At 40.9% G+C, this 25,435-nt stretch overlaps 1 protein-coding gene across 1 annotated transcript in view; it reads left to right on the forward strand.

The window, feature by feature from the left end:
• Positions 1 to 25,435, forward strand: part of Bckdhb (branched chain keto acid dehydrogenase E1 subunit beta) — a 167,032-nt gene that overhangs the window by 36,207 nt on the left and 105,390 nt on the right. Inside the window, exons 4-7 of the mRNA XM_050127491.1 lie at positions 8,623 to 8,756; positions 8,971 to 9,126; positions 11,210 to 11,318; positions 24,992 to 25,089. Of these exons, the coding sequence (XP_049983448.1) occupies positions 8,623 to 8,756; positions 8,971 to 9,126; positions 11,210 to 11,318; positions 24,992 to 25,089 (497 nt within the window). The remainder of the gene's footprint in view (positions 1 to 8,622; positions 8,757 to 8,970; positions 9,127 to 11,209; positions 11,319 to 24,991; positions 25,090 to 25,435) is intronic.

A 25,435-nucleotide genomic window follows, 5' to 3' on the forward strand; every position in this document is an offset into this window, starting at 1 on the left:
TTTGCTCTGCGGCTTCCTCTTTCTCCCACTCACCTGCCTTCTGACTCATCTTCAATGTTTACAAGGGAGGGCTTGATGATGCTGTGGACTTGACAGGATCTGGTCTCACCTTAGAGATGGGTCTCTGGGCACACCTGTCAGGGATTATCTTCATTACGTTGACTGATATGGGCAGATCATGTTAATTTTGGGTGGGATGACTCTGTGTCCTTAGCACCCTGGCCTGTGTAAGTAGAAAGTGAACTGAGCCCTGGCGTGCATCCCTCACATTTTGCTTCTTGACCTTGATTAGAATGTGACCTGCTCTCTCGAGTTCCTCCTGCTGTGACTTCCCTGTCATGCCGGACTATAACCTGGAACTGTGAGCTACAATAAAACTCATTTATCTTAATTTGCTTTTGTTAGAGTATTTGCTTTTAGAGAAAGCAAGACGAAGGCCTGTAAGGCCCCGCCTGACCCACTCTGCCTCTCTCTGGCCTCTTCCTTATGCTTTAGTTTATCTTTTGCCACTTTTTTTTTTTTTTAAGTTCAGATTCTTGCTTCTCCTTTGTGCCCTTTCTCTGACGTCCTGAAGTCTTTCTCCAAGGTCGTTCTGCTCGGCCCCTATATTATTAGTTCATCTTTCATTGCTGTGCTGGTCGTTCCACTCTTGACCACTAAATTAGTTTATCTTGCATTGCTATGACCAAAGCACCCAACAGAACAACTTGGACAGGAAGATTTGCTGTGGCTCATGGTTTTAGAGGGCTCAACTCGTGATTGCTTGGGCTTTGGTGCTTTGGCGCAAGTTCATGATGGCAGGAACTGGTGGAGGAGTATGACTGTTCACATCTCAGTAGGTGGGAAGCAGAGAGAAGGGTCATGCCACTATTAAACTGGCTTTCTCTTGTCATCCCTTCTATCCGAGACCCCAGCCCATGATCCCAACCTATGTTTAATGTGGGTCTGAACTGTCCTCACAGATAGACTTAGAGGTATGCCTCAGTCTTCTAGGTGACGGTAATCCAGTCAGGCTGACAATGAAGATTAACTATCTCTGTGCCTTTGCCCAGACATCTCTGTGGATGCATGTGCGGCACACGGTCTTTTCTTAAATGTCCCCTCTCAGTGGTTACTTTCCAGTCTGTTTGAAGCCACATTAGTTCCAACTTCATATCAACCATTCCCTTCTTTGCTGTCCTGCACAGTGCTGTTTGTCATAAACACATCGCATATTGTCATAACACATTACATATTGTCATGAACATCACATATTGTCATAACACATCGCATATTGTCATAACACATCACATATTGTCATAACACATCACATATTGTCATAACACATCACATATTGTCATAACACATCACATATTGTCATAAACATTACATATTGTCATAAACACATCCATTTGTCATAAACATATCACATGCTTTCATGATCATGTCACATATTGTCATAACACATCACATATTGTCATAAGCACATCACATATTGTCATAAACACACCACATATTGTTATAAACACATCACATATTGTCATAAACACATCACATATTGTCATAAACATCACATATTGTCATAAACACATCACATATTGTCATAAACTTATCAATATTGTCATAAGCATGTCACATATTGTCATAAACATTACATATTTTACTCAATTGTTTTTATTGTAGTTTTCCTTTTCTAGAATGTAAGTTTCAGCTGTGAGGAGATGAGGTTTTTGTTTACCTAGTGATAGTTAGGTTTGGTCAACTTTACATAAGCGTAGACAAACCTAGGAAAAAGAAACCTCAGTTGAAAAAATACCTCCATGAAATTGGCCTGAAAGTATTTGTGTGTGTGTTCTTGATTAATGCTGTGAGATAGCCTGGGCAAGTGGTCCTAAATTGTTTAAAAAAGTAGACTGAGCAAGTCACTGAGAGCAGACCAGTAAACAGTGTTCCTCATTGCCTTTTGCTTCAGTTCCTGCCTGGAGCTCTGTCCTAACTTCCCTTCCAGGGGGATTGTGATCTGGACATGTAACCCAAATAAACCCTTACCTCCCCAAGATGCTTTCAGTCATTGAAAGGATCAGTATTGGCTCAGGACCCCTAAAACCAAGTTCTCAGCACAAGGGAGGTTTATTTACCCCAGAGGGACAGAGGAAGGTTTATTTGCCCCAGAGAGACAGAGGGCAAGGAATAAGAGACAAAGACAGGAGATTGAAGATGAGGGAAAAGGGGAAGAGAATAAGGGAGAGAGGAATATTTGTTCCTGAGTGACAAAGGTTTGCCTCTGGATAGAGAGGAGACAGACATGGCCCGCAGGAAAATGGCTGTTTATAAAGGTAAAATGGGATGAGGTGTTTAATTATTTAATTGGTTATGTTTATTCTAGTAACTAAAGGGGACTTTTGATTGCTGGACTTCAATACTTTGATAGCTAGACTGTGGTAGTCAGCCTCAGGAAGAGGAAGTGGCCAAATAAGGGAATAGACCCTGGTGGCTAGCTTTAGGATTACAATCCAGCAGTTTTTAGCAAGGCATTGGGAATGGGGGAGAAGGGCAAGACCTGCTTGACCCATGGTTTGCCATGCTCAGGCTGACTAGAGTCCCTTCAGTCATGGTGCTTTTAGCACAGCAATAGAAAGCAACCTAGGACAACCCTAGCAGGTAGAAAAGTGTTAATGTAATGGTAAGTACTTTATGAACACGAGAGAAATATCAGTGTGAATAAGTTTAGTCTGTTTTGCATCGTGACTCTTCTATTGCAGATAAGAACACAGCCATAGGTAATGTAACAATTTGTGGTGCTAGCTATCCTGGTCTGTCTTACCCTGCTCTGCTTTGCCTCACAAGTGCTCTGGCTGTTTATCCTGATTCATCTATCAGGCTGTTACGTACATGAACTTTACAGTGGGTAACTGCTCTGTGGGAAAGAGGAAGTCATCAATCAATACTGTGTCTTATTAGTGCTTTTACCACCAGTCAATCAATATTAGGCAGAAGCCAGAAATAGATTTTTAATCAAGAGTTCATGTTGGAGCATTTTCTCTTGGAGCATATAAAAACGTCATTGGTTAAACTGTTTGCTTTAAAGCTAGAATTCTGAGAAATTCACCTTGTCTGTGCTTTCTCTACCAAGAAGGAAAGTCCTGTGACCTTGAAGCTTCAAGGAGCAAAATGAGTGGGTGCTGCCTGTTTGGTTAAGGCGGCTCGGACTTGCTGGATCTGGCTCCCACTGCGAGCATCTGGGATTTATGTTCCTTTGCGACCACTCAAGCAATAGGATCAATTCCCACCCCCCCCCCCCAAATTATCCAGGTACTTACAGTGGAGTAGAGCACTGCTGAGGTATAGATGTCATAGGCTCAGGAGACAGTCTCAGATAATTATGAGTATGAATCACACAGTTAAGTTGCTGCAGCTGTCTTTATAGAGTTGCGAAGCGCAGGATGTGTCTAGTCGGCATTTCCAGCACCTGCTCGACTTATGACTCACGTTCAAAGGGAATGATTGAGCTGAAAGTGAATTCTGCATACCAAGACGAACTGATATCCTGGGCTATAGAAATGGAGGATGAATACCAACCGGGTCCGTCCCTGAATGTTTGGGTTCCTGATCAGATTTCTGAAATTAGAACGTGTCATAAAATGCTGATCGTAGCTGAGAAGCGGTGGGATTTTAACTGAGATTTGAGTAGCGTATTAGTAAGTGTACACGGGGGTGGGGTGGGGGGGGTTGAAGGCAGAGCCTGATGAGAGGTTTATCACACTCCTCCCACCCCAGCATTCCCATTTCTGGCCCTTCCATTTTGTCCCCATCCTTGCCAAAATTGTCATTGTCTGTCTGTTTGGTTTATAAATACTATATTGATAATTTTTCCATCCAAACTCCTTCATCAGGGAGACTGGACTATAATTTTATCCCCCCCCCCCTCTTTTGTATCTCTATCTGGTAGTGGCATCAGGGCAATGCTGGTTTCATAAAGAGTTCATGTGGTTGTTTGAAAATGATTGCTGTGAATTCTGCTTTAAAACTGTGGCAGGATTGTGCAGAGAATCCATTTGACCCTGGACCATTTGTAGCTGGGGAGTTTGTGTGTATGAACACACGTGTTTGTGGATGTACAGGTGTGGAGGCTGGAGGACAACCTTGGGTGTCAGTCCTTAGCGTCATTCTTGTTTCTGAGACGAGGTCTCCCACTGGCCTGGATTTTGCCAAGTACCGTAGGCCAGCTATTGTACTTTTGGGGATCTTCCTGCCTCTGCCTTCCGATTGTTGGGGATTATACCAATATGCTTGCTTTTTTAAATTATTATTAAATTTTTTCATGACATTTATTTTGATTATATTTTTCCCTCCCCTAGATCCTCCCAGCTCCTCCCCACCTCCCTACTTCATGTTTTTTCTATTTAAAAACTCAAAAAATCAACCCCCAAAAATCAAAAAACAAAGAAAAAACAAACCCCATAAGATGGGGGCAAGCAAAAAGCACCCCAAAATTGTGTGTCCATTGTGTGTTGGCCACCTACTCCTGGTCATGGGGCCTGCTTTGGAGTGTGGTTGATACATCCAGTGACACTCAACTGGAGAAAATTGATTTTCCCTTTTCCAGTAGGTATCAGTCACAAATAACTTCTGGTTAGGGGTGGAATAGCCTTTCTCCATGCTGGGATTTTGTCTGGTTTGGACTTGTGCAGGCCTTGTGTATGTTGTCAGTCTCAGTGAGTTAGTACACGATCAATCATGTTGTATCAGGAAGGCACTGTTCCTCGAAGGAGCCATCTACCACCTCTGGCTTTTATAGTCTTTCTCCCTCTTCAGCATGGATTACCGAGCATTGGGGCAGGGGTTGGAGGTCAATAAGGATCCCAATTAGGGTTGAGTGCTCTAAAGTCTTTGACTCACTGCACACTGCCCAGCTGTGGGTCTTTGCGTTGGGTGCCCTCTCCTGCAAGAGGAAACTGTTCTGGTGAGCGTTGAGTGATACACTGATCACTTCCCATCCTTTTGCTCTAAGGTGAAGTGTGTTTCTTGGGTGCAACAGAAGGATGAGTCTTGCTATCAATCCTGTCGTTTGGTCAGTGTCTTTTTAGTGGGGAATTGAGACCGTTAATATAGAGAGTTATTGATCAGTGTTTATTAATTCCTTCATTTTTGTTGTTGTGGCGTGTTTCCCCCTCTTTTGATGAACTGTTCTTGGATTATATATTCCTTAATTCTTCTAGGGTATAGTTAACCTCTTGAGACTGAAATTTTCCTTCTAGTCCTTTCTGTAGAGATGGGTTGGTGGACATAAGCTGGCTAAATTTGTTTTATTGTGAGCTGTTTTTCTTTCTCTATCAATTGTGATGGGTAGTTTTGCTGGGTAGAGCCTCCAGGCTGGATCTGTGGTTTTTCATGCTTATCTGTCCAGGCCTCTCTGACTTTCAGAGTTTCCAATGAAAAGCCATCTTCGATTATTTTGGTAGGGCATATGCATTTAGAGGTCACTCATCTCTTTCAGATTTTCCAATTTAAGGAGATATGTTTTGTTTTTAAACAGGGTCTCAACTTATAGCTCTAGCTGGCCTAGAACTTGCTTTGTAAACCACATTGGCCTTGAGCGCACAGAGATCCACCTGCTTCTGCCTTCTGCATGCTGGTGTTAATGGTCTCTGTGACGATGTCCATCTAATGGAATATGTTAAGGTTTGTCATAATGATTTTTTAAATTTCCTTGGTATCTGTTGTAATTTCCTCTCTTTTGGTTAGTTTATGGATATGAAAACCTTTCTTTGATTCTTTCTTTTATTATTTTATTATTTATTTTTATTATATTTATTATTTTATTATTTATTAATAAAATGATTATCTCATTTTATTAATCTCTGTCTTCCCATCTACCATTTCTGGGGTTGGATTGCTTTTGCTTGTCCAGTGCATCATTTATTTAATTTGAGATTCCTCTGATGGTAGCTAGAAACTCCTACCCCCAACCAGAACTGATTTCAGGATTTAATTGTATTCCATAGGTTTTGCTATGTTGTGTTTTTCCTTTCGTTTAGTTCTAGGAATTTCTGAATTTCCCTCTTAGTTCCTTTGGTGTCCCATTCATCATTCCATAGTGTATTCTTTAAACTCCATGAAGTTCCTCTAACTTAAGGAGACTAGGATTCCTTAGTGCCGTGTTCTCTTTAGTGGGCACAGGAGAGGCTTCTGCCCAGCTCTTTTAACGTGCACAGAGGTTATTTTCTACTGAATTGTTTTCAGAGGTTTGACAGCTACAGATGTCAGTGAGTTCTGGATCAATCGGTGCATAAACAAGATATATGTTCTTGGTGTTCAGTTGTTGGCCTCTTTAGATGATGTCTTTGACACCCATCAATATGGTCTGTGCATCTGGATTCTTACAGTCACTGACACAGAGCAGAGAGTCCCCTCGGGCCAGCCTTAGAACTGTCGTTGTTTACTCTGTGTTCCCCCCCCCCTTTTTTTTTTTTTTTGAAATTCAAGTGTTCAGTTTATGTCTGCTTTTAGTTTTTCAATGCCTCTAAAAATTGATTGCTTTTAGCCTGGAATTTTATTAAGCACAGGAGGGTTGGTTTGAAAGAAGCAACTTTGCAGTTATTTTCAGTAGTTCAGTAAATTGAGATATAGAGTTTAGTTATTCAGTTCAAACATTTTTTTATGATTTCCATTTTTTTCTTTTTTGAGCTGTATATTAGAGATTCACATTTAGTAAGCTTCCTAGCACAAACTTCTAAGACCAGACAAGATTGGGCTTCGTCAGGGTGGTATGGCCAGAGACCTAACACTTCATTGCATCTCCTTTTTCCTTTGTCCTCTCTCTTTCCCTTTCTTTATTTATTCTTTTGAATTTTTGAGACAGGGTTTCTCTGTAGCTTTTGGTTCCTGTCCTGGAACTAGCTCTTGTAGACCAGGCTGGCCTCGAACTCACAGAGATCCACCTGCCTCTGCCTCTCAAGTGCTGGGATTAAGACCAGACAAGATTGGGCTTCGTCAGGGTGGTATGGCCAGAGACCTAACACTTCATTGCATCTCCTTTTTCCTTTGTCCTCTCTCTTTCCCTTTCTTTATTTATTCTTTTGAATTTTTGAGACAGGGTTTCTCTGTAGCTTTTGGTTCCTGTCCTGGAACTAGCTCTTGTAGACCAGGCTGGCCTCGAACTCACAGAGATCCACCTGCCTCTGCCTCTCAAGTGCTGGGATTAAAGGCGTGTGCCACCACTGCCTGGCTCTTTTATTTATTTTTTCATTGCTGTGATGAAATAACCTGATAAAAGCAGTTTAGGAGGGAAGGGCTTGATTTTGGCTTGCAACTCAGTGGTACTGTCCATCATAGTAGGGAAGACATGGCAGCAGGCCGGAAGGCATGGTGGAAGGAGCGGAAGGCTGGCTGGTCACACTGCATTTTAATTCAAGTAGAGAGGGTAGAGGAAGAGGGATGGCCTCACAGCTTGTCATCAGAAACCCGTTTCCTTCAGAAAGGCTCCACCTCCTCAAGGTTTCACATCCTTTCCCAACAGGGCATGAGGTTGGTGGGGTGGGGTGATGGGTTTCAAACCATGAGCCTAGAGGGAATATTTTACAATCAAACCACAGCAAAGTAATTAGCTAGCTTTCTTGCTTCCTTCCCTTCCCCTCCCCTTTGTATTTTGTTTTTCTCTTGAACACTGGGACTTGAGCCCAAGGCCTCTTATATTTTAGGCAAAAGCTACAGAGAGCCACAGCCCCACATACAGATTTCCTTACTTCTTTTCTTTACTGACTTCTAGCATAACCCCACCAGGGAACATACTCTTATAAACAATTCTTACTGAATTTGCGATTTGACAATTTCATACATGTCCGCAGTGCATCCTGATTCTACTTCCTACCCACTACCTCCACTTCTCCCACTAAGTCTCTTTTCCACATCCAAGTCGTTTGCTGCGAGACACGCTGGATTTGGTTTTAATAGTTTGGTAGCTCAGCATATGGCTGGTCCATTCCTGTCAGTATTGCAGTTCTCGGTATAGAAGCTAGCATCCTGCATCCTGCATATGTCAGAGGAGTCCCTCCCACCTGTTATTGTGTTATAGCTATATTTTAAAAGCCCCTTCCTTTTTGTTTTTGTTTTTTGTTGTTGCCCAGATAGTATCTCAAAAGTCTCATACTGAATTATGTACTTGCCTGTGCCCGCACTTAGTTGTATCAGTGATTCCGAACTGCTTGGCGCTCATTGTTCCATGTATTCTTAAGTCTTTGTGAATTCAACCCTTAGCAGTATGAATTTTGCCTTATTAAGTCTGTCAAGGCCTTTCCCCATAATGTCTGCCATCAATAGTGTGATGTCTGTTTTCTCTTGTTATGGTTTTTACTGGATAGTTTTTTTAAATTATGATTTTCCCATCAAATAGCAGGATTTTGCTTTTCAAAAAACACCTCAGTGTGGCAGTGTTTCCTTCATTGGCATATTTAGGTTTGTTATGTTTAATGCTATTATGTTCTGAATCAGTTAAAATGCTGTCTACTCTTTCTCTACCTGTCCTATCTTTCTTCATCCCACCCAGTTATCAGATGTACTGTATATTACACTGCTTTAATTTGCTACATTAGATTTGTTTTCAATTTCTGTTCCTTATATTGTTATTAATTAATTTTTTTAAAGGAAAAGATAGAGTGTTTAACACCCCATTGTGTGAACAAGGAATTGTTGGATTTGGGATTGGAATCGCCGTCACTGGTGCTACGGCCATTGCAGAAATCCAGTTTGCCGACTATATCTTCCCCGCCTTTGATCAGGTAGGTGCCTTATGCTGTGCTGGGAAAGGCATCTCAGTCCTGGAGTGTTCAGACACAGGCTCTGCCCACCCATCCCTGCCTTGCCTTCAGCACCTGTTGCCTCATGGTGGTGTGCACAGTTGCGATGGAAATGCATTTGAAGGTCCAACGGCACGCTTTTAGGATATGCACTGGGCAGGAAAGAGTCACCGTGGCACGTCCCTTCTCTCTGCAGATTGTCAACGAAGCTGCCAAGTACCGCTATCGCTCTGGCGATCTTTTCAACTGTGGGAGCCTCACCATCCGGGCCCCATGGGGCTGTGTGGGCCATGGGGCTCTCTACCATTCTCAGTGTCCGGAAGCCTTTTTTGCCCATTGCCCAGGAATCAAGGTATTTTTGTTTACTTCTTTTATTTGATCATCCTTTGATGCTTCCACCTTCGCTTACGCTATTAGTTAGTGTTAATCAATGACCTTCCCTGAAGGAAGACAAACAGGACTTTGGAACTGATAGGAACTTAACTATATTTGAGAAAGAGAGGTTAGCATTTTATTTTAAATTAATTTTTCTGGTGCCCGTTTTCTAGAATGTTCTTCCTGAAGCAGCTCTGGCATGATGCTGGCATTAATTGACTCCACAGATTTTAAGGTCTGTGGCATTCTCCTGAAGCCCTAGTTTCTTCTTTCTCATGTGTTTTATTCTTTGAACTCTTCTTGGGGTACATTTAATAAACCCACTGTTCAGTCTATATTTACCTCAAAGTCATGTGTGCATATAGCTCAGTTTTCAGTTTTGAAGCAGACGGAGAGGAAGCTGTTATATAGATGGGAATCTTTTCCAATCTAGAGCATGGTAACTGCTCAGTCTGCTTGGAAGAGCCTTCCTGTAATAGCTTAAGTCTTTTCATGTTGCAAATGTTTCACGTGTTTGTCTCTTGATATTCACCAAACAGCTTTCCAGGGAATCATAGGAACTCACATATGTGTTAGCCAGAGAAACATGTCTGTTTTTGACAACATAAATCAATTATAAAAATGTTTACATTTTTCCTTATTTTTTTTCCTGCTGGCTCATAATAATAAGGCTTGTCCCAGTTGAAGGGAGGCTGTATGCTTTTCTGACACAAGCCAGAAGTGGTAGTTTTGGACAAGAGCCCCTCTGAGGCAACACTTATTTTTGAGTTTGAGCTGGATGTTGATCATACTTAATGTTTACACCATATGCTAGAGGTTTTAAACAACAGAAATTTTAATCTTCTACTGTCTGTTTTCTACTTCTTATTTTTAAACTTGAAATATAAAGCTTATATACTAAATATATATACTAAAAGGCTAATACAAATAACTACATGAAGAAGAGAAACTGAAGAATAGAAGCATAAAGGCATTGTGTAATGAGGTTAATAAAGAGATTTATACTGTTATATTTATTATTATTATTATTATTATTATTATTATTATTTTGATACAAGGTTTCTCTTTGAAACAGTGCTGACTGTTCTGGAACTCACTCTGTAGACCAGGCTGGCCTCAAACTCATCGAGATCCACCTGCCTCTGCCTCCCAAACAAACACCTTGAAGGTGGTTTTCTTCAAGGAGTCTTGTTTGATCTTTGTAGTAGGTTCAGGCTTATTCTAATAATCCTTCCAAAGTAAAGTTTGTTCTTACCCCATTCTTTTAAAACCATGAAAGCTTAGGTACAAAGTTGTGATTTGAGGAACCATGGTCAAGAGTGTGGTCTCTCGTGTGTATCAGAACAGAGTAAGAATCTCCGTCCTAGCAAGTTCTGTGACCTTGGCAGTGCCCTTACCCCTCTGAAGTCAACAGTCTCTGTTTTTAAGTGGGAAGAAGAATAGTAGCCACTTCCTGAAGTCACTGGGAAGGAGAGATGAAATGATCCTCTCAGCGTGCTTTGCCGAGTTACATCATGTACTTCCTGTTGTCACTAATCCTCTTCAGCAGCCCCCTCCTGAAAGTCTCAGAGCCTTTGCCTGTCCACTGGCGATGTGGGACAACCATGCTTTTCTCTTGTCTGTGTATCTGGATGCTGTAATATCTGGTCCACAAAATTCAGTGGATCGTCTTTTCCCTTAGAGATTGCAGGTTGCCTTTGCCCGTCAGAACAAGGGGGACTGTGGCACTTCCATTTGCAAGTGAGAGCAGAGTGTTAGTAGGAGGGGTGGCACTTAAAGGTGGACATTTCTCTTTCTTTTTATGTGCTTTGCGGGTTCTCTTTGAGCCACGGGCAAGGCGAGGGCCTGAAAGGAAGACTAGTATCTTAGTTATCAGGACATGGGAAGCGTTGTAGTCATGCTTGTGGATAAAGAGATTTCTGAGGGACTGAGTGTAAATTTTATAATAAATACCAATACCCAGTCTTCTAGTTGAATTGGTTACACTTGATTGGTTAAGTATCAACCCTGAGAAGTAGGTTTACTGGGGTGTATTTTGCTAAAAGTGTTTGTTTTTGCAGGTGGTTATACCCAGGAGCCCTTTCCAGGCCAAGGGACTTCTGTTGTCATGCATAGAAGATAAAGATCCATGTATATTTTTTGAACCTAAAATTCTTTACAGGGCAGCAGGTAAAGATTTCTTCCATTTTGTTTTTGCGACTATCCTTGCTTTCTTTTACATAGTTAATTTTTTAGATATTTTCTCCTTAGCTTGATTTCCACTTTCCCTGCGGATTGAGTTCTGTGACATTTAATTTTGTCCTCAGATGTAAACTTTAGAGAAACCCATCTAGTTCGACTCTGATTGTGGAATGCGAAATGTTAACAAGAATAAAAGATCGTGTTGAGTTTTGTTTAGTCATTGTGGGAAAGTGAGGGCACTTGTGTGACATGACATTGAAAGTCCCCTTTAGAGACGTGACCCTGGAATTTCTGTAGGTCAGGGGACTCTGTAGTGAAGCAGGTACTGTTAACCATGGGCTGAGGTATCGATCTTCCCTGGCATTCTGTCACAGTAACCCGAGATGCTTGGTTACGCTCCCTGTAGCTCACAATCATAAGTCTATGAGCACACATCTGTGACTGCTTATTTCTCAGTTGTAATGGAAAATTTAAATATCAAATGATTTATTCTGTCTAAAGTGTATTCCTCTCCCCCCCCCCGACCCCCGAATTCAAGAACATTACTTTGGCAGGTTAACTTTAAAACTACATGTCTTTGTTGTGATGTAATTTGTGTACAATAAAATACACAGCTATTGTGTTCAGTTTGATGGTTTTTTGACAGCCCCATATATTCATATAGCCACTGTACAAAACAAATGCAGAACATTTTAATCACTCCCGCAAGCCTTTCCCTGTTTGCTTTCTGCCTGTCCATCCCCTCAGCTGTAAGCCTAGTTTTTTTCTGACTGTGATTAGATTGGCCATTAATGTTTCTGGGCTTTGTGGAGATGGAGTTTCACATATAATTCTCGTGTTTGTCTTTTGCCCAGCCCAGTGTTACAGAGATTTCATCCATTTATTGCTTGTGGCTAGTTCATCTGTATCGCTGAGTAGCAGTCTATTGTATGAACAGTCATTGTTGGTTATTATTACAATTGTGGTAATACTGCATAATTATATACAATGTTAGGGCATTATTCAATGAATGAACATTGCCCTTAAACTGTAAGAATAGTTATTGTTCGCCGTTATTATTACTGAATATATTTGTTATTCTTGTAAGAGTAATTGCTTCTACTGAGGAAAGTGGGTTACTTCCTCTCCAACAAGCTAATGACCCTTAAATATTATTGATACATGGCACCTCTAGTTGTGGCTGTTAACATGACTGTTAATGAGTTAATTAGGAAATGGATCTTCATAATGAAGAAAGAAGGCACCTGCAACCTGAGGCACATGCAGTTTTGTTGCATTAGTATGAACTTAAGAGTATTCATTGTACGAATTCACTGTCATTAATTGGTTTATGCACTGGGCTCCTATTTCACTTTTTCTATTTAGTTTTTGAAAAGTGACTTGTATGCTTGTATGGTATTATTAGAAAAGAGAAATTTCCTTAAATCTGAAGTACTGTTATTTGCATAATTCCTGGCATAGTTTTTTTTTTTTTAAAAAAAGGATTCTAGTTATAGATTTCCATAGGAAGCTAAAATGTCAGTCATCTAAAAACGTTACCAGTTGTCTCTAAGGAATTTGGCAGATTAATTTCACTCTGCATATGTATTTTCTATACTATGTTATTTTGGTTTGTGTGTCTGTGTATTACTTAGAAAGCATATATTCCCTGACCATGAAACATTCATTTATTTGATTACAAGTTAGTTTTTTTTTCTTTGTATGTCTCTGTTCTCTTACGTTTATTCTTTTACGAGTTGTTTACATAGATTTCTGTTTCTGTTGTAGTCGTTTAGGAGAACTTTTATCTCTACAACAAGTGGGACTGCAGTTAAAAGGGCATAATTTCCCTACTGAGGAGAGGGCCTTGATTACATGTTGAGTAGGGAGGGTGACCAAAGGTTTTCATTTAACTTGAAGTGCAAAGTTACTTTTGAATTTGTTGACCCATTTTCTGTGATTGGTAAACTGTACTATTCATGGCATTGGGCCATGAATTTCGTATATTGTGTTTTGATCAGATTCAGTAGAATTTTCTGGCTTACTTTCCAGATTTAGTTTGAGCATTGGACACATGCATCTTTCAAGCCTTAAGTTAGTCATAGTCTTAGTGACTAAGCTTATGCCATGTGATAGAGTGATATATTTTGTTTCTGTGTAAAGTTTAGGATCATGAGTCATAGCACTTTGTAACAAGTTCACCCACTAAAGCCCCATAGCCATGTATAGTTTAAACACAGATTAAAAATAGCAAGAAGTTCCCCTTTCATTTCCTTTACTCCCAACTCATTCCTTAGCTTTGGTCCTGTGTATTTATATTTCTCTGTACAGGTGACTAAGCAGAACGTACTTGCTTACATATGAAGCATAAAAAAGATATAAGTATGTTCCTGTAATTTGCTTTGCAAAATCTTCTTCTATAAATTTACAAAATCTATAAATGTATAAGCGATATATTCAAATAATAAAGAGCAAGCTATAAATATTCTATAATAGCTTTTCTTTAAAATACATTTCTACGCTGCATGGTGGTGGCACACGCTGTTAATCCCAGCACTCGGGGGGGGGGGGCAGGTGAATCTCTGTGAGTTCAGGGCCAGCCTGGTCTCTACAGAGTGAGTTCCAGGACAAGCTCCAAAGCTACACAGAGAAACCCTGTCTCGATAAACCATATATAATTCCCATTAATTCTTTGGGAATTTCGTATATTGTGTTTTGATCCGATTCATTCCCACTCCTACCCACCATCCCAATGTTGTGATTTCTCTACCTTCTTAAAAGCCCTCAGGCCCAGTTTGTGACACTTATATACTCCTGGGGATAGGGCTATGCATTTTAGTTTGGTGGTTGAACCCACAGCCACACCCTTAAGGAAAACCTTGCCCAGAAGCCATCAACAGTCAATAGCTCCTCATTTACAGGTGTGGCCTCTTGAGACACACATCCATCAAATAACTTTTCATACAGTTAATTTCTGTCAATTAACATATGTGTCACTGATTTTCAGTTCCTAAAATATGTGCTATACCCTTTCCTTTCCCCTGCTAATGGACATTGAAATGCTTCTACATTCTGGCTGTTTTAAACAGTGTCGCAAGAAAAGTATGTTGATATGTGTTTAAGTATGTGGGAAAAGAAAATTTGTCTGCATTAAAAACATCTCTGTACAAAAATTTAAATGTGTAGTCTGTATGCTCAAGTAATAAAGAGCAAGCAATAAATAATCTATGAATAGCTTTTCTTTAAAATACATTATTTCTGTTAGTTCATTGAGAGAATTAATTTGTTAATAGAAAAAAAAATAAACATTGTTTTGTAAATTAGAAACTCACAAAATCAGGGCCAGGTTCTTTCCTGCTTTCTTTAATCCCCATGTATTCTTTGGTTGCATCCTGGTAGTGCCTGGAGCTTGAAGGCAATAGTATCTTGCAGTCGTTTTTTTCTCAGGGGCCAGCGGTTGCTACTGCCTCTCATGTGCAAATATAAAAGACAACATTGGTTCTGTACTGAGTAGGTACCCACAACTGAGAAAGTTCCAGAAAGCTGGATGTGGCGGCACACATCTGCAGTCCCTCTACTTGGGAAACTGAGGAATGAGAATGACTGTGAGTTCAAGGGCAGGAAGGGTTACATAATAAGACCTTCCAAAAACCTAATCAACATGCCAAGCAGAAATTCTAGAAACACTAGAAACCTACTCTTAACAACAAGGTCTAAATGGTTGTGGGATGTGGAAATGTGCCGGAAATGAATGAGTTATTCGATGGTTTGCCAACCTGCAGAAGCATGAGGCTGTACTTTAGAGACAACTGTTTAATTCTTTTTTTTTTTTTTGGATCCATTTTTAAAATGTGTCCCTAAAGCAGAAAACAGTGTTTTGTGGAGAAACATGGGTACTCATGATTGTAACTGCACGAATGATTGACAGGAGCTGGGTTGCAAATGTGGAAGAGTTTTAGGGATAACCCCGTTTGTTGGCTTGTGTTTGGTTCTTAGGTGTGTATCAAACTAGTAGACAGGAAAACTCCATTTCGAATTTCCCTTCTTCTTTCCCATCTTCCCTGCCTTCCTGCCTTTGTATGTGTGCCCCATGTGCTGCAGAGGCCAGATGAGGACCTTTTGGGACTGGGGTTACAGGTTATCAGCTGCCTCATGTGTATGCTGGGATTCAAAACCAGGCTCTCTGCAAGAGCATTAAGCTCTCTTAATCACCAACCCTCTCGCCCCTATTTTTTTTCAGCAAAAACAACATTACTTAAACTAAAAATCAAAAATTCTGAAAAGATCCACCAACTTATTGGTGCTTCTTTCTTACCAGTTTACAAACCAGTGTCCCATTGTGAATTGGCAGTTAACATAATTTTTTTTGTACTTTAATTCTTGTGCTAAGTGATTTTTCTCTCCCCAGCTATCTATTGCTGATGTGTAGTGATTGTAATTCAGTTTTTAATTATTTTCTTCGCCAATTTCCTTTGTGTGAAGTTTACATATTGTACCTTGCTGCAGAAAATCCATTTGAAAATAAAATTCAAATTTAAATATTTATTATTTCTTGGAGAATTTCTTACATTGGATTTTGATTATATTCATCCCATCCCCTATCCTTTTCTTTATCCACCCCCAATTTTACTCATGCAATCCACAACCTATGTCTTTTTTCTTATACAATGGTAGGTATATGGCTACCCGCTGGAGCATGTGAGATCTCCTGGGGCCACACCCTTATAGAAAGCTAACTCTCCTTCAGCATCTATAACTTACCAATAGATCTTCAGCTATTGGGTGGCACTGCATCCCCTCTCCTTGCTGCGGTTTTGTTTGATTTGAGCTTGCACAGATCTTTTGCATCACAATCATTGTGAGTGCGTATGTGCAGCTGTCCTGTTGTGCCTGGAAAACATTGTTTCCTTTTGCCTACCACCTCTGGCTCTTAGTCTTTCAACCCCCCCCCCCCCCCCCGAGCCTTGGGAGGAGGATACTGTGACATAGATGTACATTTAGGCCTGGGAACTCTGCAGTCACTTGTTCTCTGAACCTTGACTAATTGTGGATCTCTGCTTTCATCACCAGTGATTGCAAAAGGAAGCTTCTTTGATGAGGTTTGGGAGATGCACTAATCTATGGGTATAATGAGACATCATGAGGAGTTGGCTCAGTGCTGTGCCACGTTAGCAGAGTAGTAATGTCTATCACTTGTCTAGCCACTGGTTTGTGGCCCTGATAACTGTGCCATGTATGGGTTCCATCTTTTAACAGGCTTTAAATCTAATTAGAAAGTGGTTGGCTATTCCCGTGCCATATACACCAGTCTGCAGGTCTTGCCTGGCTTGTCACTTAGTTCATGGGGTTTACAACTGGGTAAGACTGAGCTTTACTTCATTCCTCTAGGAGCATACCTGGCCTTCCCTTGTGAATGCTAGCCAGTCAGGATTACGCTTCCAGGTTGCTACCTGCTTGATTTCTCCATGTTCTATGACTCAAATATGTGATAGCTTCAGCAATAGTCTTGCCATCAGCTCTGGAGGGTAACTGAGAGCAGCAGTAATAATCTATAGAACTTGGGAGTTTATAGGACCTAACTAGCTAACAACTCTGAAAGAGGCAACCCATCCCCGACATTGGATTTTTATTGGTTCATGTCTTAGTTACAGTTTCTATTGCTTTAACGAAACACCAAGACCAAAAAACAAGTTGGGGAGGGAAAGCGTTTTTTTGACCCATACTTTCGTGTTGCTCGTCAGCACAGGGACTCCAGCAGGGCTGGAACCTGGAAGTAGGAGCTGATGTGGAGGCCAAGGAGGGTTACTGCTTACTGATTTGCTTCCCCAAGCTTGCTCAGCTTGCTTTCTTAGAGAACCCAGGACCACCAACCTATGGATAGTACCGCCCACCGTGGGCTCCCCATTGATCACTAATTGAGAAAATACCTACATCTGGATCTCATGGAGACATTTCCTCAACAGAGGCTCCTTCCTCTCTGATGACTCTAGGTAGTTGTCAAGTTGATACACAAAACCAAGCCAGTACAGTTAGCTTGTGGTGTCTAGTAGTGAGATAGTTGTCCCAGTGAAGTGTAGCTACATTTAAGTTGTTTTTATATATGAAAATTTTTATATTTTAGGAAGGTTCCTCAGTAGTTTTTCATGTCTTTTCCAGGAAGTCTTTAGTGTCTGCCATCTCTCCCTTTTTTTTCCCATGTTCTCTTCTGAATCCCATCTCTTTTAACCCTTCCTGTTCCATTATTCTCCCGTCCCCCAATATATTGCTGTCTTCTTCCCTCCCTTGGAAGCCCCACTCCCCATGAACCCTTACTAATTTCTTGATCTCTGTATGGTACATTTACATAATGGAATATTATTCAACCGCTAAGAAAAATGAAATTTGTAGGTGAGTGGATGGAGCTGGGAACAGCCATTCTATGTGAGGAAACCCTGATTTGGAGCTACAGACCTCATGTGCTTTCTCTCATTTTGTGGATGATGGCTTTGAATCTTCAGATATGTCTGTGTATCATTTGGAATACCCAAAGAAATTCAAATGTTTTAAAGCAGAAGGAATAATTGTCAGTACCATTGATTTGGTATCACTTTTGCTAACCTAGTAATATAACATACTGATGATTGCATGGAAAAAGTTACTCCAAGAGTCACTGAGAAGATTAAATGGGCTGTAGACATGGGTAAGTTTGCTGCCCTCTGTATTATGAAGGATCAATCCCGTGAAAGTGTTTCTTTGTCATGTTTATCAAGACTGGAAAATGTAATCAAGTTAACGGCAAGTCTTGCAAAGAGCAGATAGGTTCTGTTACATCACTGGCGCCTTTGCTGCGCATGCTTGGCAGCCATCTTGAGAAGCTCTCTAATTTGGCTCATGCAGAGAAGTTGGCAATATGGGATTTTTTCTATTAAGTAGTTATTAAAAATTATTTCAGGAGCTCTCTCTCTCTTTCACTGTGTGTGTGTGTTTGTGTGTGTGAGAGACTCAGTTAAAGTAATTGTGTTGAAACCATGAAGAACTGAGTTGGATTGTCAGAATACATGTAAAAATGTTGGGCATGGTGATGTGTGCTTGTTATTCTGACCTTGGGAAGGAAGAGACAGGAGGAGCTATGGGGCCCACTGGCCAGTTAAGTATAATTGGTGAGCTCCAGAGTAATGAGAGGCCCTGACTCAAGAGAGGTGTATTGTGTTTTTAAAGATGAAACCTGAGGTTGTGCTCTATCCACACTGCACATGTGACCACATACATGTATAAAAGTGACATCGGGTGCATTTAAATTGAAAAAGGTGTAGACTTTTGTTCCAAAATCACATTGCCGTTGTAGAAACAATAGGTTCTTTAGTGATATTTTAATGGAAAGAAAACATGGCCTTGGAAATAATGGCACCCTGAAGCTCAGTGTGTTTATTATGTACAGTGGAATAGGGGTGTGGGGTTCTTGCATACAGATAAACAGAGAGGCAGGGTTATTATGCACAGCTGAATAAAGAGACAAGTTTAGCTAATCTCAGTAGGATTTGTCTGTGTAGGGGAGTGGTTTCCAGACTGTAAATACCAGGGTGTGTGTGTGTAGAAAGTGTAAAGCCAGTAGACATTTTCTGTACACACATCAACGTTCACACTCGGACCAGAGGAAGGTTTTGCTATCCCTCCAAGCCTTACTTGGGGCAGGCTTTGGCCCTCTCCTGTGACTGAGATATTGATCCTGGGCAGTCACTCAGGACTTTACTTGCCCCCTACAGAGGGTCTACTGCCCCCTAATTTGGTCTTAATATGCCTTCTCCTGAATCAAATTCTCTGTATGGTGAAAAGAGAGGGAAGGAGGGAGAGAGAGAGAAAGAGAATATATAAAGCATTGTTTGCCATGCTGTTCCTTAATTGCTAAACTAATGAGGCCTTATTGTTCTGGGTAATTTACTTAAGACAACAAAGCAGTCATTGCTGGCAACTTTTCAATGAAGATGTGCCAAGATTCCAGCCCATTCATGTAAGTATGCCAGCCTCAGGGTCCTTATTCCAAGGGTTTGCTCTTCAGCAGCTGACAATTGATTTACAAGGCAGAGAGACAGGGTTCTTGCATGCTGGTCACTGACTCACAAGCAGAGTGGAATGTGTGCTGGCTCCATGCCTTTTCTGCTGGCCTGTGACTTTGCTGCTAGAGCATGAAGTAATGGCAGACGGCCAGGGTGCAATCTTTGGCCAGGTGTCCTCAGTGTGGTCTTGACCTTTGGTAATTGCTTAGTAAGTAAAATATAGTACCATAGTCAAATATGTCTCTGTGTCTGCCCATTTTTCCATTTGTCCACTTACCCATCTGTCTGTCTGTCCATCCACCTATCTATTTTTCCATCCCTCTAGTAGGGGTTTAGACCATTAGTGAGTAAACTAGAGTTACTCTCTGAATGGGTTTTATACAGTTGGTCTTGGTATCATCCTCCGTAAAGGGACAGATAGTAAATATTTTAGGTGTAAGGCCACTTTGTCTCTGTTGAGCTGCTTAGCTCTGTTGTAGGGTAAAAACAACCACGTTCAATACATGAATGACATGGCTGTAAGCCAAAGACATGCTCTTTAAAAATAAATTGACTTATAAACTATAGTGTGCCAGTTTCAAAAGTATTTGATGTGCTACTCTAATACTTATAAGTTTTCTACTGCTGTTTTATGTCTTGGCTTTGTTAGCTTAATAATCATCCGCGTTGAGACTTACCTATCGGGACCTTGAGTACCAGCTTCAGAGTCCTCAGGGCTCAGAATTGGATGTCTATGGCAGGTGAGGATCTGAGGGTTAAAAAAAAAAATTAACTCAAGCACATTACTTCTGCATGCTCTTTTTGTGTGTGTGTGTGTGTGTGTGTGTGTGTGTGTGTGAGGGGAAAAAGTGAAGTGAAGGGAAGAAGAAAAATAAGGGGAAGAACAAGGAGAAGAAAGAAGGAGAGTAAAGGGAAGAAGTAGAAGAAGTAGCCAGGAGAGGGAAGAGGAGTAAGGGTTCATCTCCACGAGGTTTCTAGTTTTTGCAGACTTGGTTGGAAAATTCCACAGGCAACGACAATGAGAATATGCATATCAAAATCACAAAAAGGGGCAGGTAGATCCTGACAACGCAGAGTACTCTGGAGCAGATGGCCTGGCCTAGGGAAGAGCCAACATTCAAGGGGAAGCACCTGACATTCCAAACCATTAGATAAAGTTACTACACATCCCTGAATTCTGGATTCACCCATTCTCCTCATCTAATCTCTTTTCTCGTAACCAGCTTTGGGATGACCAGATTTGTTTATTAGCAAAGATGGGGCATGCTGCCTTCCAGCTCAGTGCCTGTCTTCTATAGACATGTCTATGTGGTCTGTCAGCAGGTAATTTTGTGGGACTGACTCTATGTAAATTTGGCTAGTAGAGCAGAGTGAAAGCCATCCTGGTGTAGGGGAATGGAGAAAGATTACTCCAGTGCCCGTGCAGAAGTTATACTGCTGAGGTGTTTTGAGAACGAATTCCGTTTTGAAGGGAAGCATCATGGCTTCACAAGGTTTCCAGAGATACTACAACAACTTTTCCAAAAGATAAGTGTTCCCACAGATCTGCAAAATGGGTTATCCCACGTGGACATGGACGTATACACTTCCTGTGGATCTGCCTATTGGTCTGTCAGCTGTGCATTCACTGTAGAGTCTTGGAGGCCCCAACATCTCCCCTTCTTTTGTTTAGTAAATGCAGCATGTGTATATGACTGGGCAATGAATAATAATTTTCTTTTACTAAATTAATACCCAATAATCTATTGATGGCAAGCTGAGAACTAGTTATCTCATCTATAGTGAAATTTGTAATAGTATAACATGATGTGGCTAAGTGTGTCTAAAACTTGTAGGTCTGAGTTAAAAAAGGAAAGGCATGTTAGTTTAAAATGTTAGTTTTACATATCAGCCTTTGATTAATAGACATTAATGTATTGATGAGGCATTGTTAGATACAGTTTACCTGGTTAGTGGTGTGCATCTGTAGGACCAAGGCTGCAGTTGAAGTAGACCTGATAAATTAAATTTGTAATCAAGGCAATAATAAACCATTTTAACTATGAGAGGGCAGTATCTTCATATCAGAGCAATTATCAGAAATACATAAGGAGATTAACTGATAACATATACATTACAGGATTATAGGTAGAATCCGTACCATTAGCAATAAATCATTTTTTAAGGGCAGTCCAGTCCCTGGGCTATAGAGTTCAGTATGGTTATAAAGGTGACATGGGGTGTAGGGTTCTCTCGTGGTTGCTTTTTGCTGATAATGGCCGAAGTTGGAGGTCTTGTCTTGAAGGCTGGAACACTGGAAATCTGTGGAAGCCATGGAGATGGGGAGGAGCAGGCTGACTCAGACTCCTGGAGGCACTGAAGCAGCCTGTGTCTGGAGAGGGAAGTACTAGGACCTCCTGGGGTGAGAGCTGGAGAGTGGGCAAGGAGCTGCAGCCAGGCGCTGCCATGGCCAGAGGAAAATCCATCTGCAACACTTTAAATATGGTGGAATAAATATATGTTAACCAAAGAGCATGAAGTTAAGAAATCTTAGCGAGGAAGTTTAAATCTTTATTTCTTAGTGTACGCTTGAATGTTTTAGGTGCATATTTTGGCAGATGAAGGAAGGGCATTTTAGACTGAGGAGAGGGAAATTCCCCCTGCCACCGGTAAAAAAGCATGTGAGAAAACAAACTATAGATATGAGATTAGTTTTTTACCTGTGATATTGTTGGTGGATCTAAATTGATCTCTTGAAGCTCATAAGAACCTTTCTTAAGAGGCAAAAATGTTAGATATCTCAGGTTTGTTATTATTTGTGGTCTGTGCTGAAATCCATGTTGTAGAAAAAGCAAAGAGACTCATTTTTGAGTCAGAATAGAAGCTTTTGAAAACCTAAAAATAATCTGAACAGCTAACCCTCAAGGCTGGGGGAAGAGTGTGGCGAAAACATTATTGGCCCTTGCCTGGTTCTCAGGCGGTCTTGTTAAATGGTTAATTAGAAGTAACAAGCAGTACCAATTAGGAGTGTAGCATTTCGCCATCTTCCTGTTAGACCCCCGAGTAAAATAGCAATATTTTTTTTTTGTCTAAAAGTTTGACTCTAAGTTATATTTTCCAAGGTAAAATTTTCTATTCCTGATTTGTCATTATTGTCTCTTGAATCTTGAATTGTTAATCTGAACAATTGCCTGTTGCATTATAGATGTTGTTTGACTTTTAGTAGAGAGAAAGTTACATGGAGAGAACATATACAGAGGGGTAGGAAAATTTTTTTTAGGTTTATTTATATATTATGTATACGGTGTTCTGTCTGTATGTGTGCCTGCAGGCAGGAAGAGGGCAACAGATCTCATTACAAATGGTTGTGAGCCATCATGCGGTTGCTGGGAATTGAACTCAGGACCTTTGGAAGAACAACCAGTGCTCTTAACCTCTGAGCTATCTCTCCAGCCCCCAAAATTTTTTCTTTACTCCAACACTTACCTATAAAAGAGTTAATAAATTTTTGCCATTTTGTTATTTATTTGGATATATTAATCCTTTAAAGACTGTGTGACTCTCTTAGGTTCTGGTTACTGATAATTGGATTTGACTCTCTTAGGTTCTGGTTACTGATAATTGGATTGGAAATAGCACAAATACATACACAAGGAATGACAATCCTCAATAATACATCAGTGGTTAACACTACTCAATTGAACAGTTTTTAAAACTTACAAATATGGCTTGAAAACTACATTGACTGGAAAAGATGGTCAATATATATTGCTAAGAAGATAATAGAATATGATTATGGATTTTTTTAGTGGTATGTACAGTGTGAGTCTGTTTGTGAAAGTAGAAAGGCAAGGTGTTTGCATGTGTGTGTGTGTACTTGCGTACTGCCAATATCGAAAAAGATCCTAAGTCAGACTTCTGAGTTTCCAAACAGATGATGTCAACTCACGTAATGTAAGTAGAAGACATCTATTGAAGAATTTTTGAGTAGCACCTTGTGCTTTGAAGTGGCTGGTAACCATGCTGAAAGGCTGTGTGTCTGGCGGCCATTGTCAACATAGTGCTTTCTGCAGAGGTGCCTTAGCAGTCCTGCTTGTGTGCTGCACTGCAGTAACTTTATTGAAACCACTGTGCCTGCAGGAAGGACTTTTTAGAATTATTCTGAACACTTTGCTTTTCATTCATTTCTTCAGCTTCCAATTTAGAATCTATAGATTGGCAGAGAGTTTTGTGATATAGCTGCAAGGGAAGCGGGGGTTAGGGGAGGAGTCTTGTGTAACTCAGGAATCTACCTCGTAATAAGCAGAAGAGAATCAAATGTGGAAAGAGAAATCTGGGGGGGGGGGATGGGTGCAGTATATTGGAGACATCAGGAAATTGTTAGCATTGACGGCAGACGCAAGGTTGTATTTCATTTTCTCCTTTTTGCTCTTTGCATGCAGAGCAGAAGTACACAGATCTTAATGCAGCTAGGGGTGGGGTGAGAAAGGAGAGCAGCAGTTTTCCCTAGCGCTCCTACCACACTGCTTTCACAGAAGAACCTCAGAGCGTCTAAGCTGGGCAGCTTTGTCAAATCCCTACTTAATTTCATTTGAAAATTCACCTGGCAATTTGTCATGCTTGATTACATAGAAAAATGATAGAATTGTTTCCCCTGGGACACCAGTGGATTAGTCTTCTCTCTTTGGCCTAGTGAAACTGATTTGGTTAATCTCTGTGAGGTCTGTAGGGTGTTGGTCGCTTATGGGTAACATTGTTCATCGATGCATAGTACAAAAATGAAACACAGGTTTAATCCTACTTTGTTGTCCCCCCTCCCATGTTTCAAAGGCTGATCTGAGAGTTTACGGCTCTCCAATAGGGTGTTGGCAGATTGGGTAATCATTTTTAAGATTCTTTTAAAGTTAACTTTTACATTATTCCATGTGTGCATGACACAATGTGTGGGTGGAGGTCCAGGTGCTTTTCTTCACCCATCTTTATGTGGATCATGGGGATTGAACTCAGGTCACCCGGCTTGTGCTGCAAGACCTGTCATGTGCTGAGCTGTTTCACTGGACCCACACTATGAGCATTTTAAAAAAATATCAGTTTTAAATTTAAGTGCAAGAAGTACAAACTGCAGAGAATCCCATCCACCACAGTCCATCCATTTTCCTTTGCCATCATCTTACCATTGTATGCTAGATTCTTATACTTAGCCAATACTGATGAGTTAAGTTGGTCTAAAACATGCACCATTAAGATTTATTCAGTTTCAGCTGGGAGGTGGCGGCTCACATCTTCAGTCCCAGCACTCAGGAGGCAGAGGCAGGTGGATCTCTGAGTTTGACCCAGCTTGGTCTACAGAGTGAGTTCTAGGATGGCCAGCGCTATTGAACAGAGAAACCCTGTCTCGACAACCCCCTCCCCCCCAAAAATACTAGATTTTTGTCAATAAGATATATTCAGTTTCTAATTGTAGTCTTTCATGTTTCAGGGTAGGTGCTATATTTTATAAATTGCATATATTTGTCTGTGTAGTGATATGGAACTATATAATAAATTTATATTTTACATGAAGCTTTCAGCAATGAGAACCTGTTATGGTGAGATTCCTACAGTCTTTAAGACACAAGTGTCATGTGAGGAGCATTAACTAACTTTTGTTTTTCTCTCTTATGTATTTAGTGGAACAGGTCCCGGTCGAACCCTACAAGATCCCCCTGTCTCAGGCTGAAGTCATCCAGGAGGGCAGTGATGTGACTCTCGTTGCCTGGGGCACTCAGGTTAGTAACCCTGACCACCCGTGGAGCCCACACTGTGCTGGGGCACTTTGGTTTGTGATTCTGGTGTGTTCTCTCTGTCTCTCTGATGAAGTTAGTCTCTTCGTGAGGATAATGCTCCAATATTAGTAAGGTGTAACTGACAGATAAGAATGCTTCAAGGCACTGGACTGAGCTCCCAATGTCCCAAGGAGGAGCAGAAGGAGGGAAAATATGAGCAAAGAAGTCAGGACCACGAGGGGTGCACCCACCCACGGAGACAGTGGGGCTGATCTATTGTGAGCTCACCAAGGCCAGCTGGACTACGACTGAAAAACCATGGGATAAAACCGGACTCTCTGAATATGGC

Source organism: Alexandromys fortis, unplaced genomic scaffold (assembly GCF_014885135.2).
Source record: "Alexandromys fortis isolate MF-2015 unplaced genomic scaffold, M_Fortis_MF-2015_v1.1 scaffold_22, whole genome shotgun sequence".
NCBI classification, from domain to species: domain Eukaryota; kingdom Metazoa; phylum Chordata; class Mammalia; order Rodentia; family Cricetidae; genus Alexandromys; species Alexandromys fortis.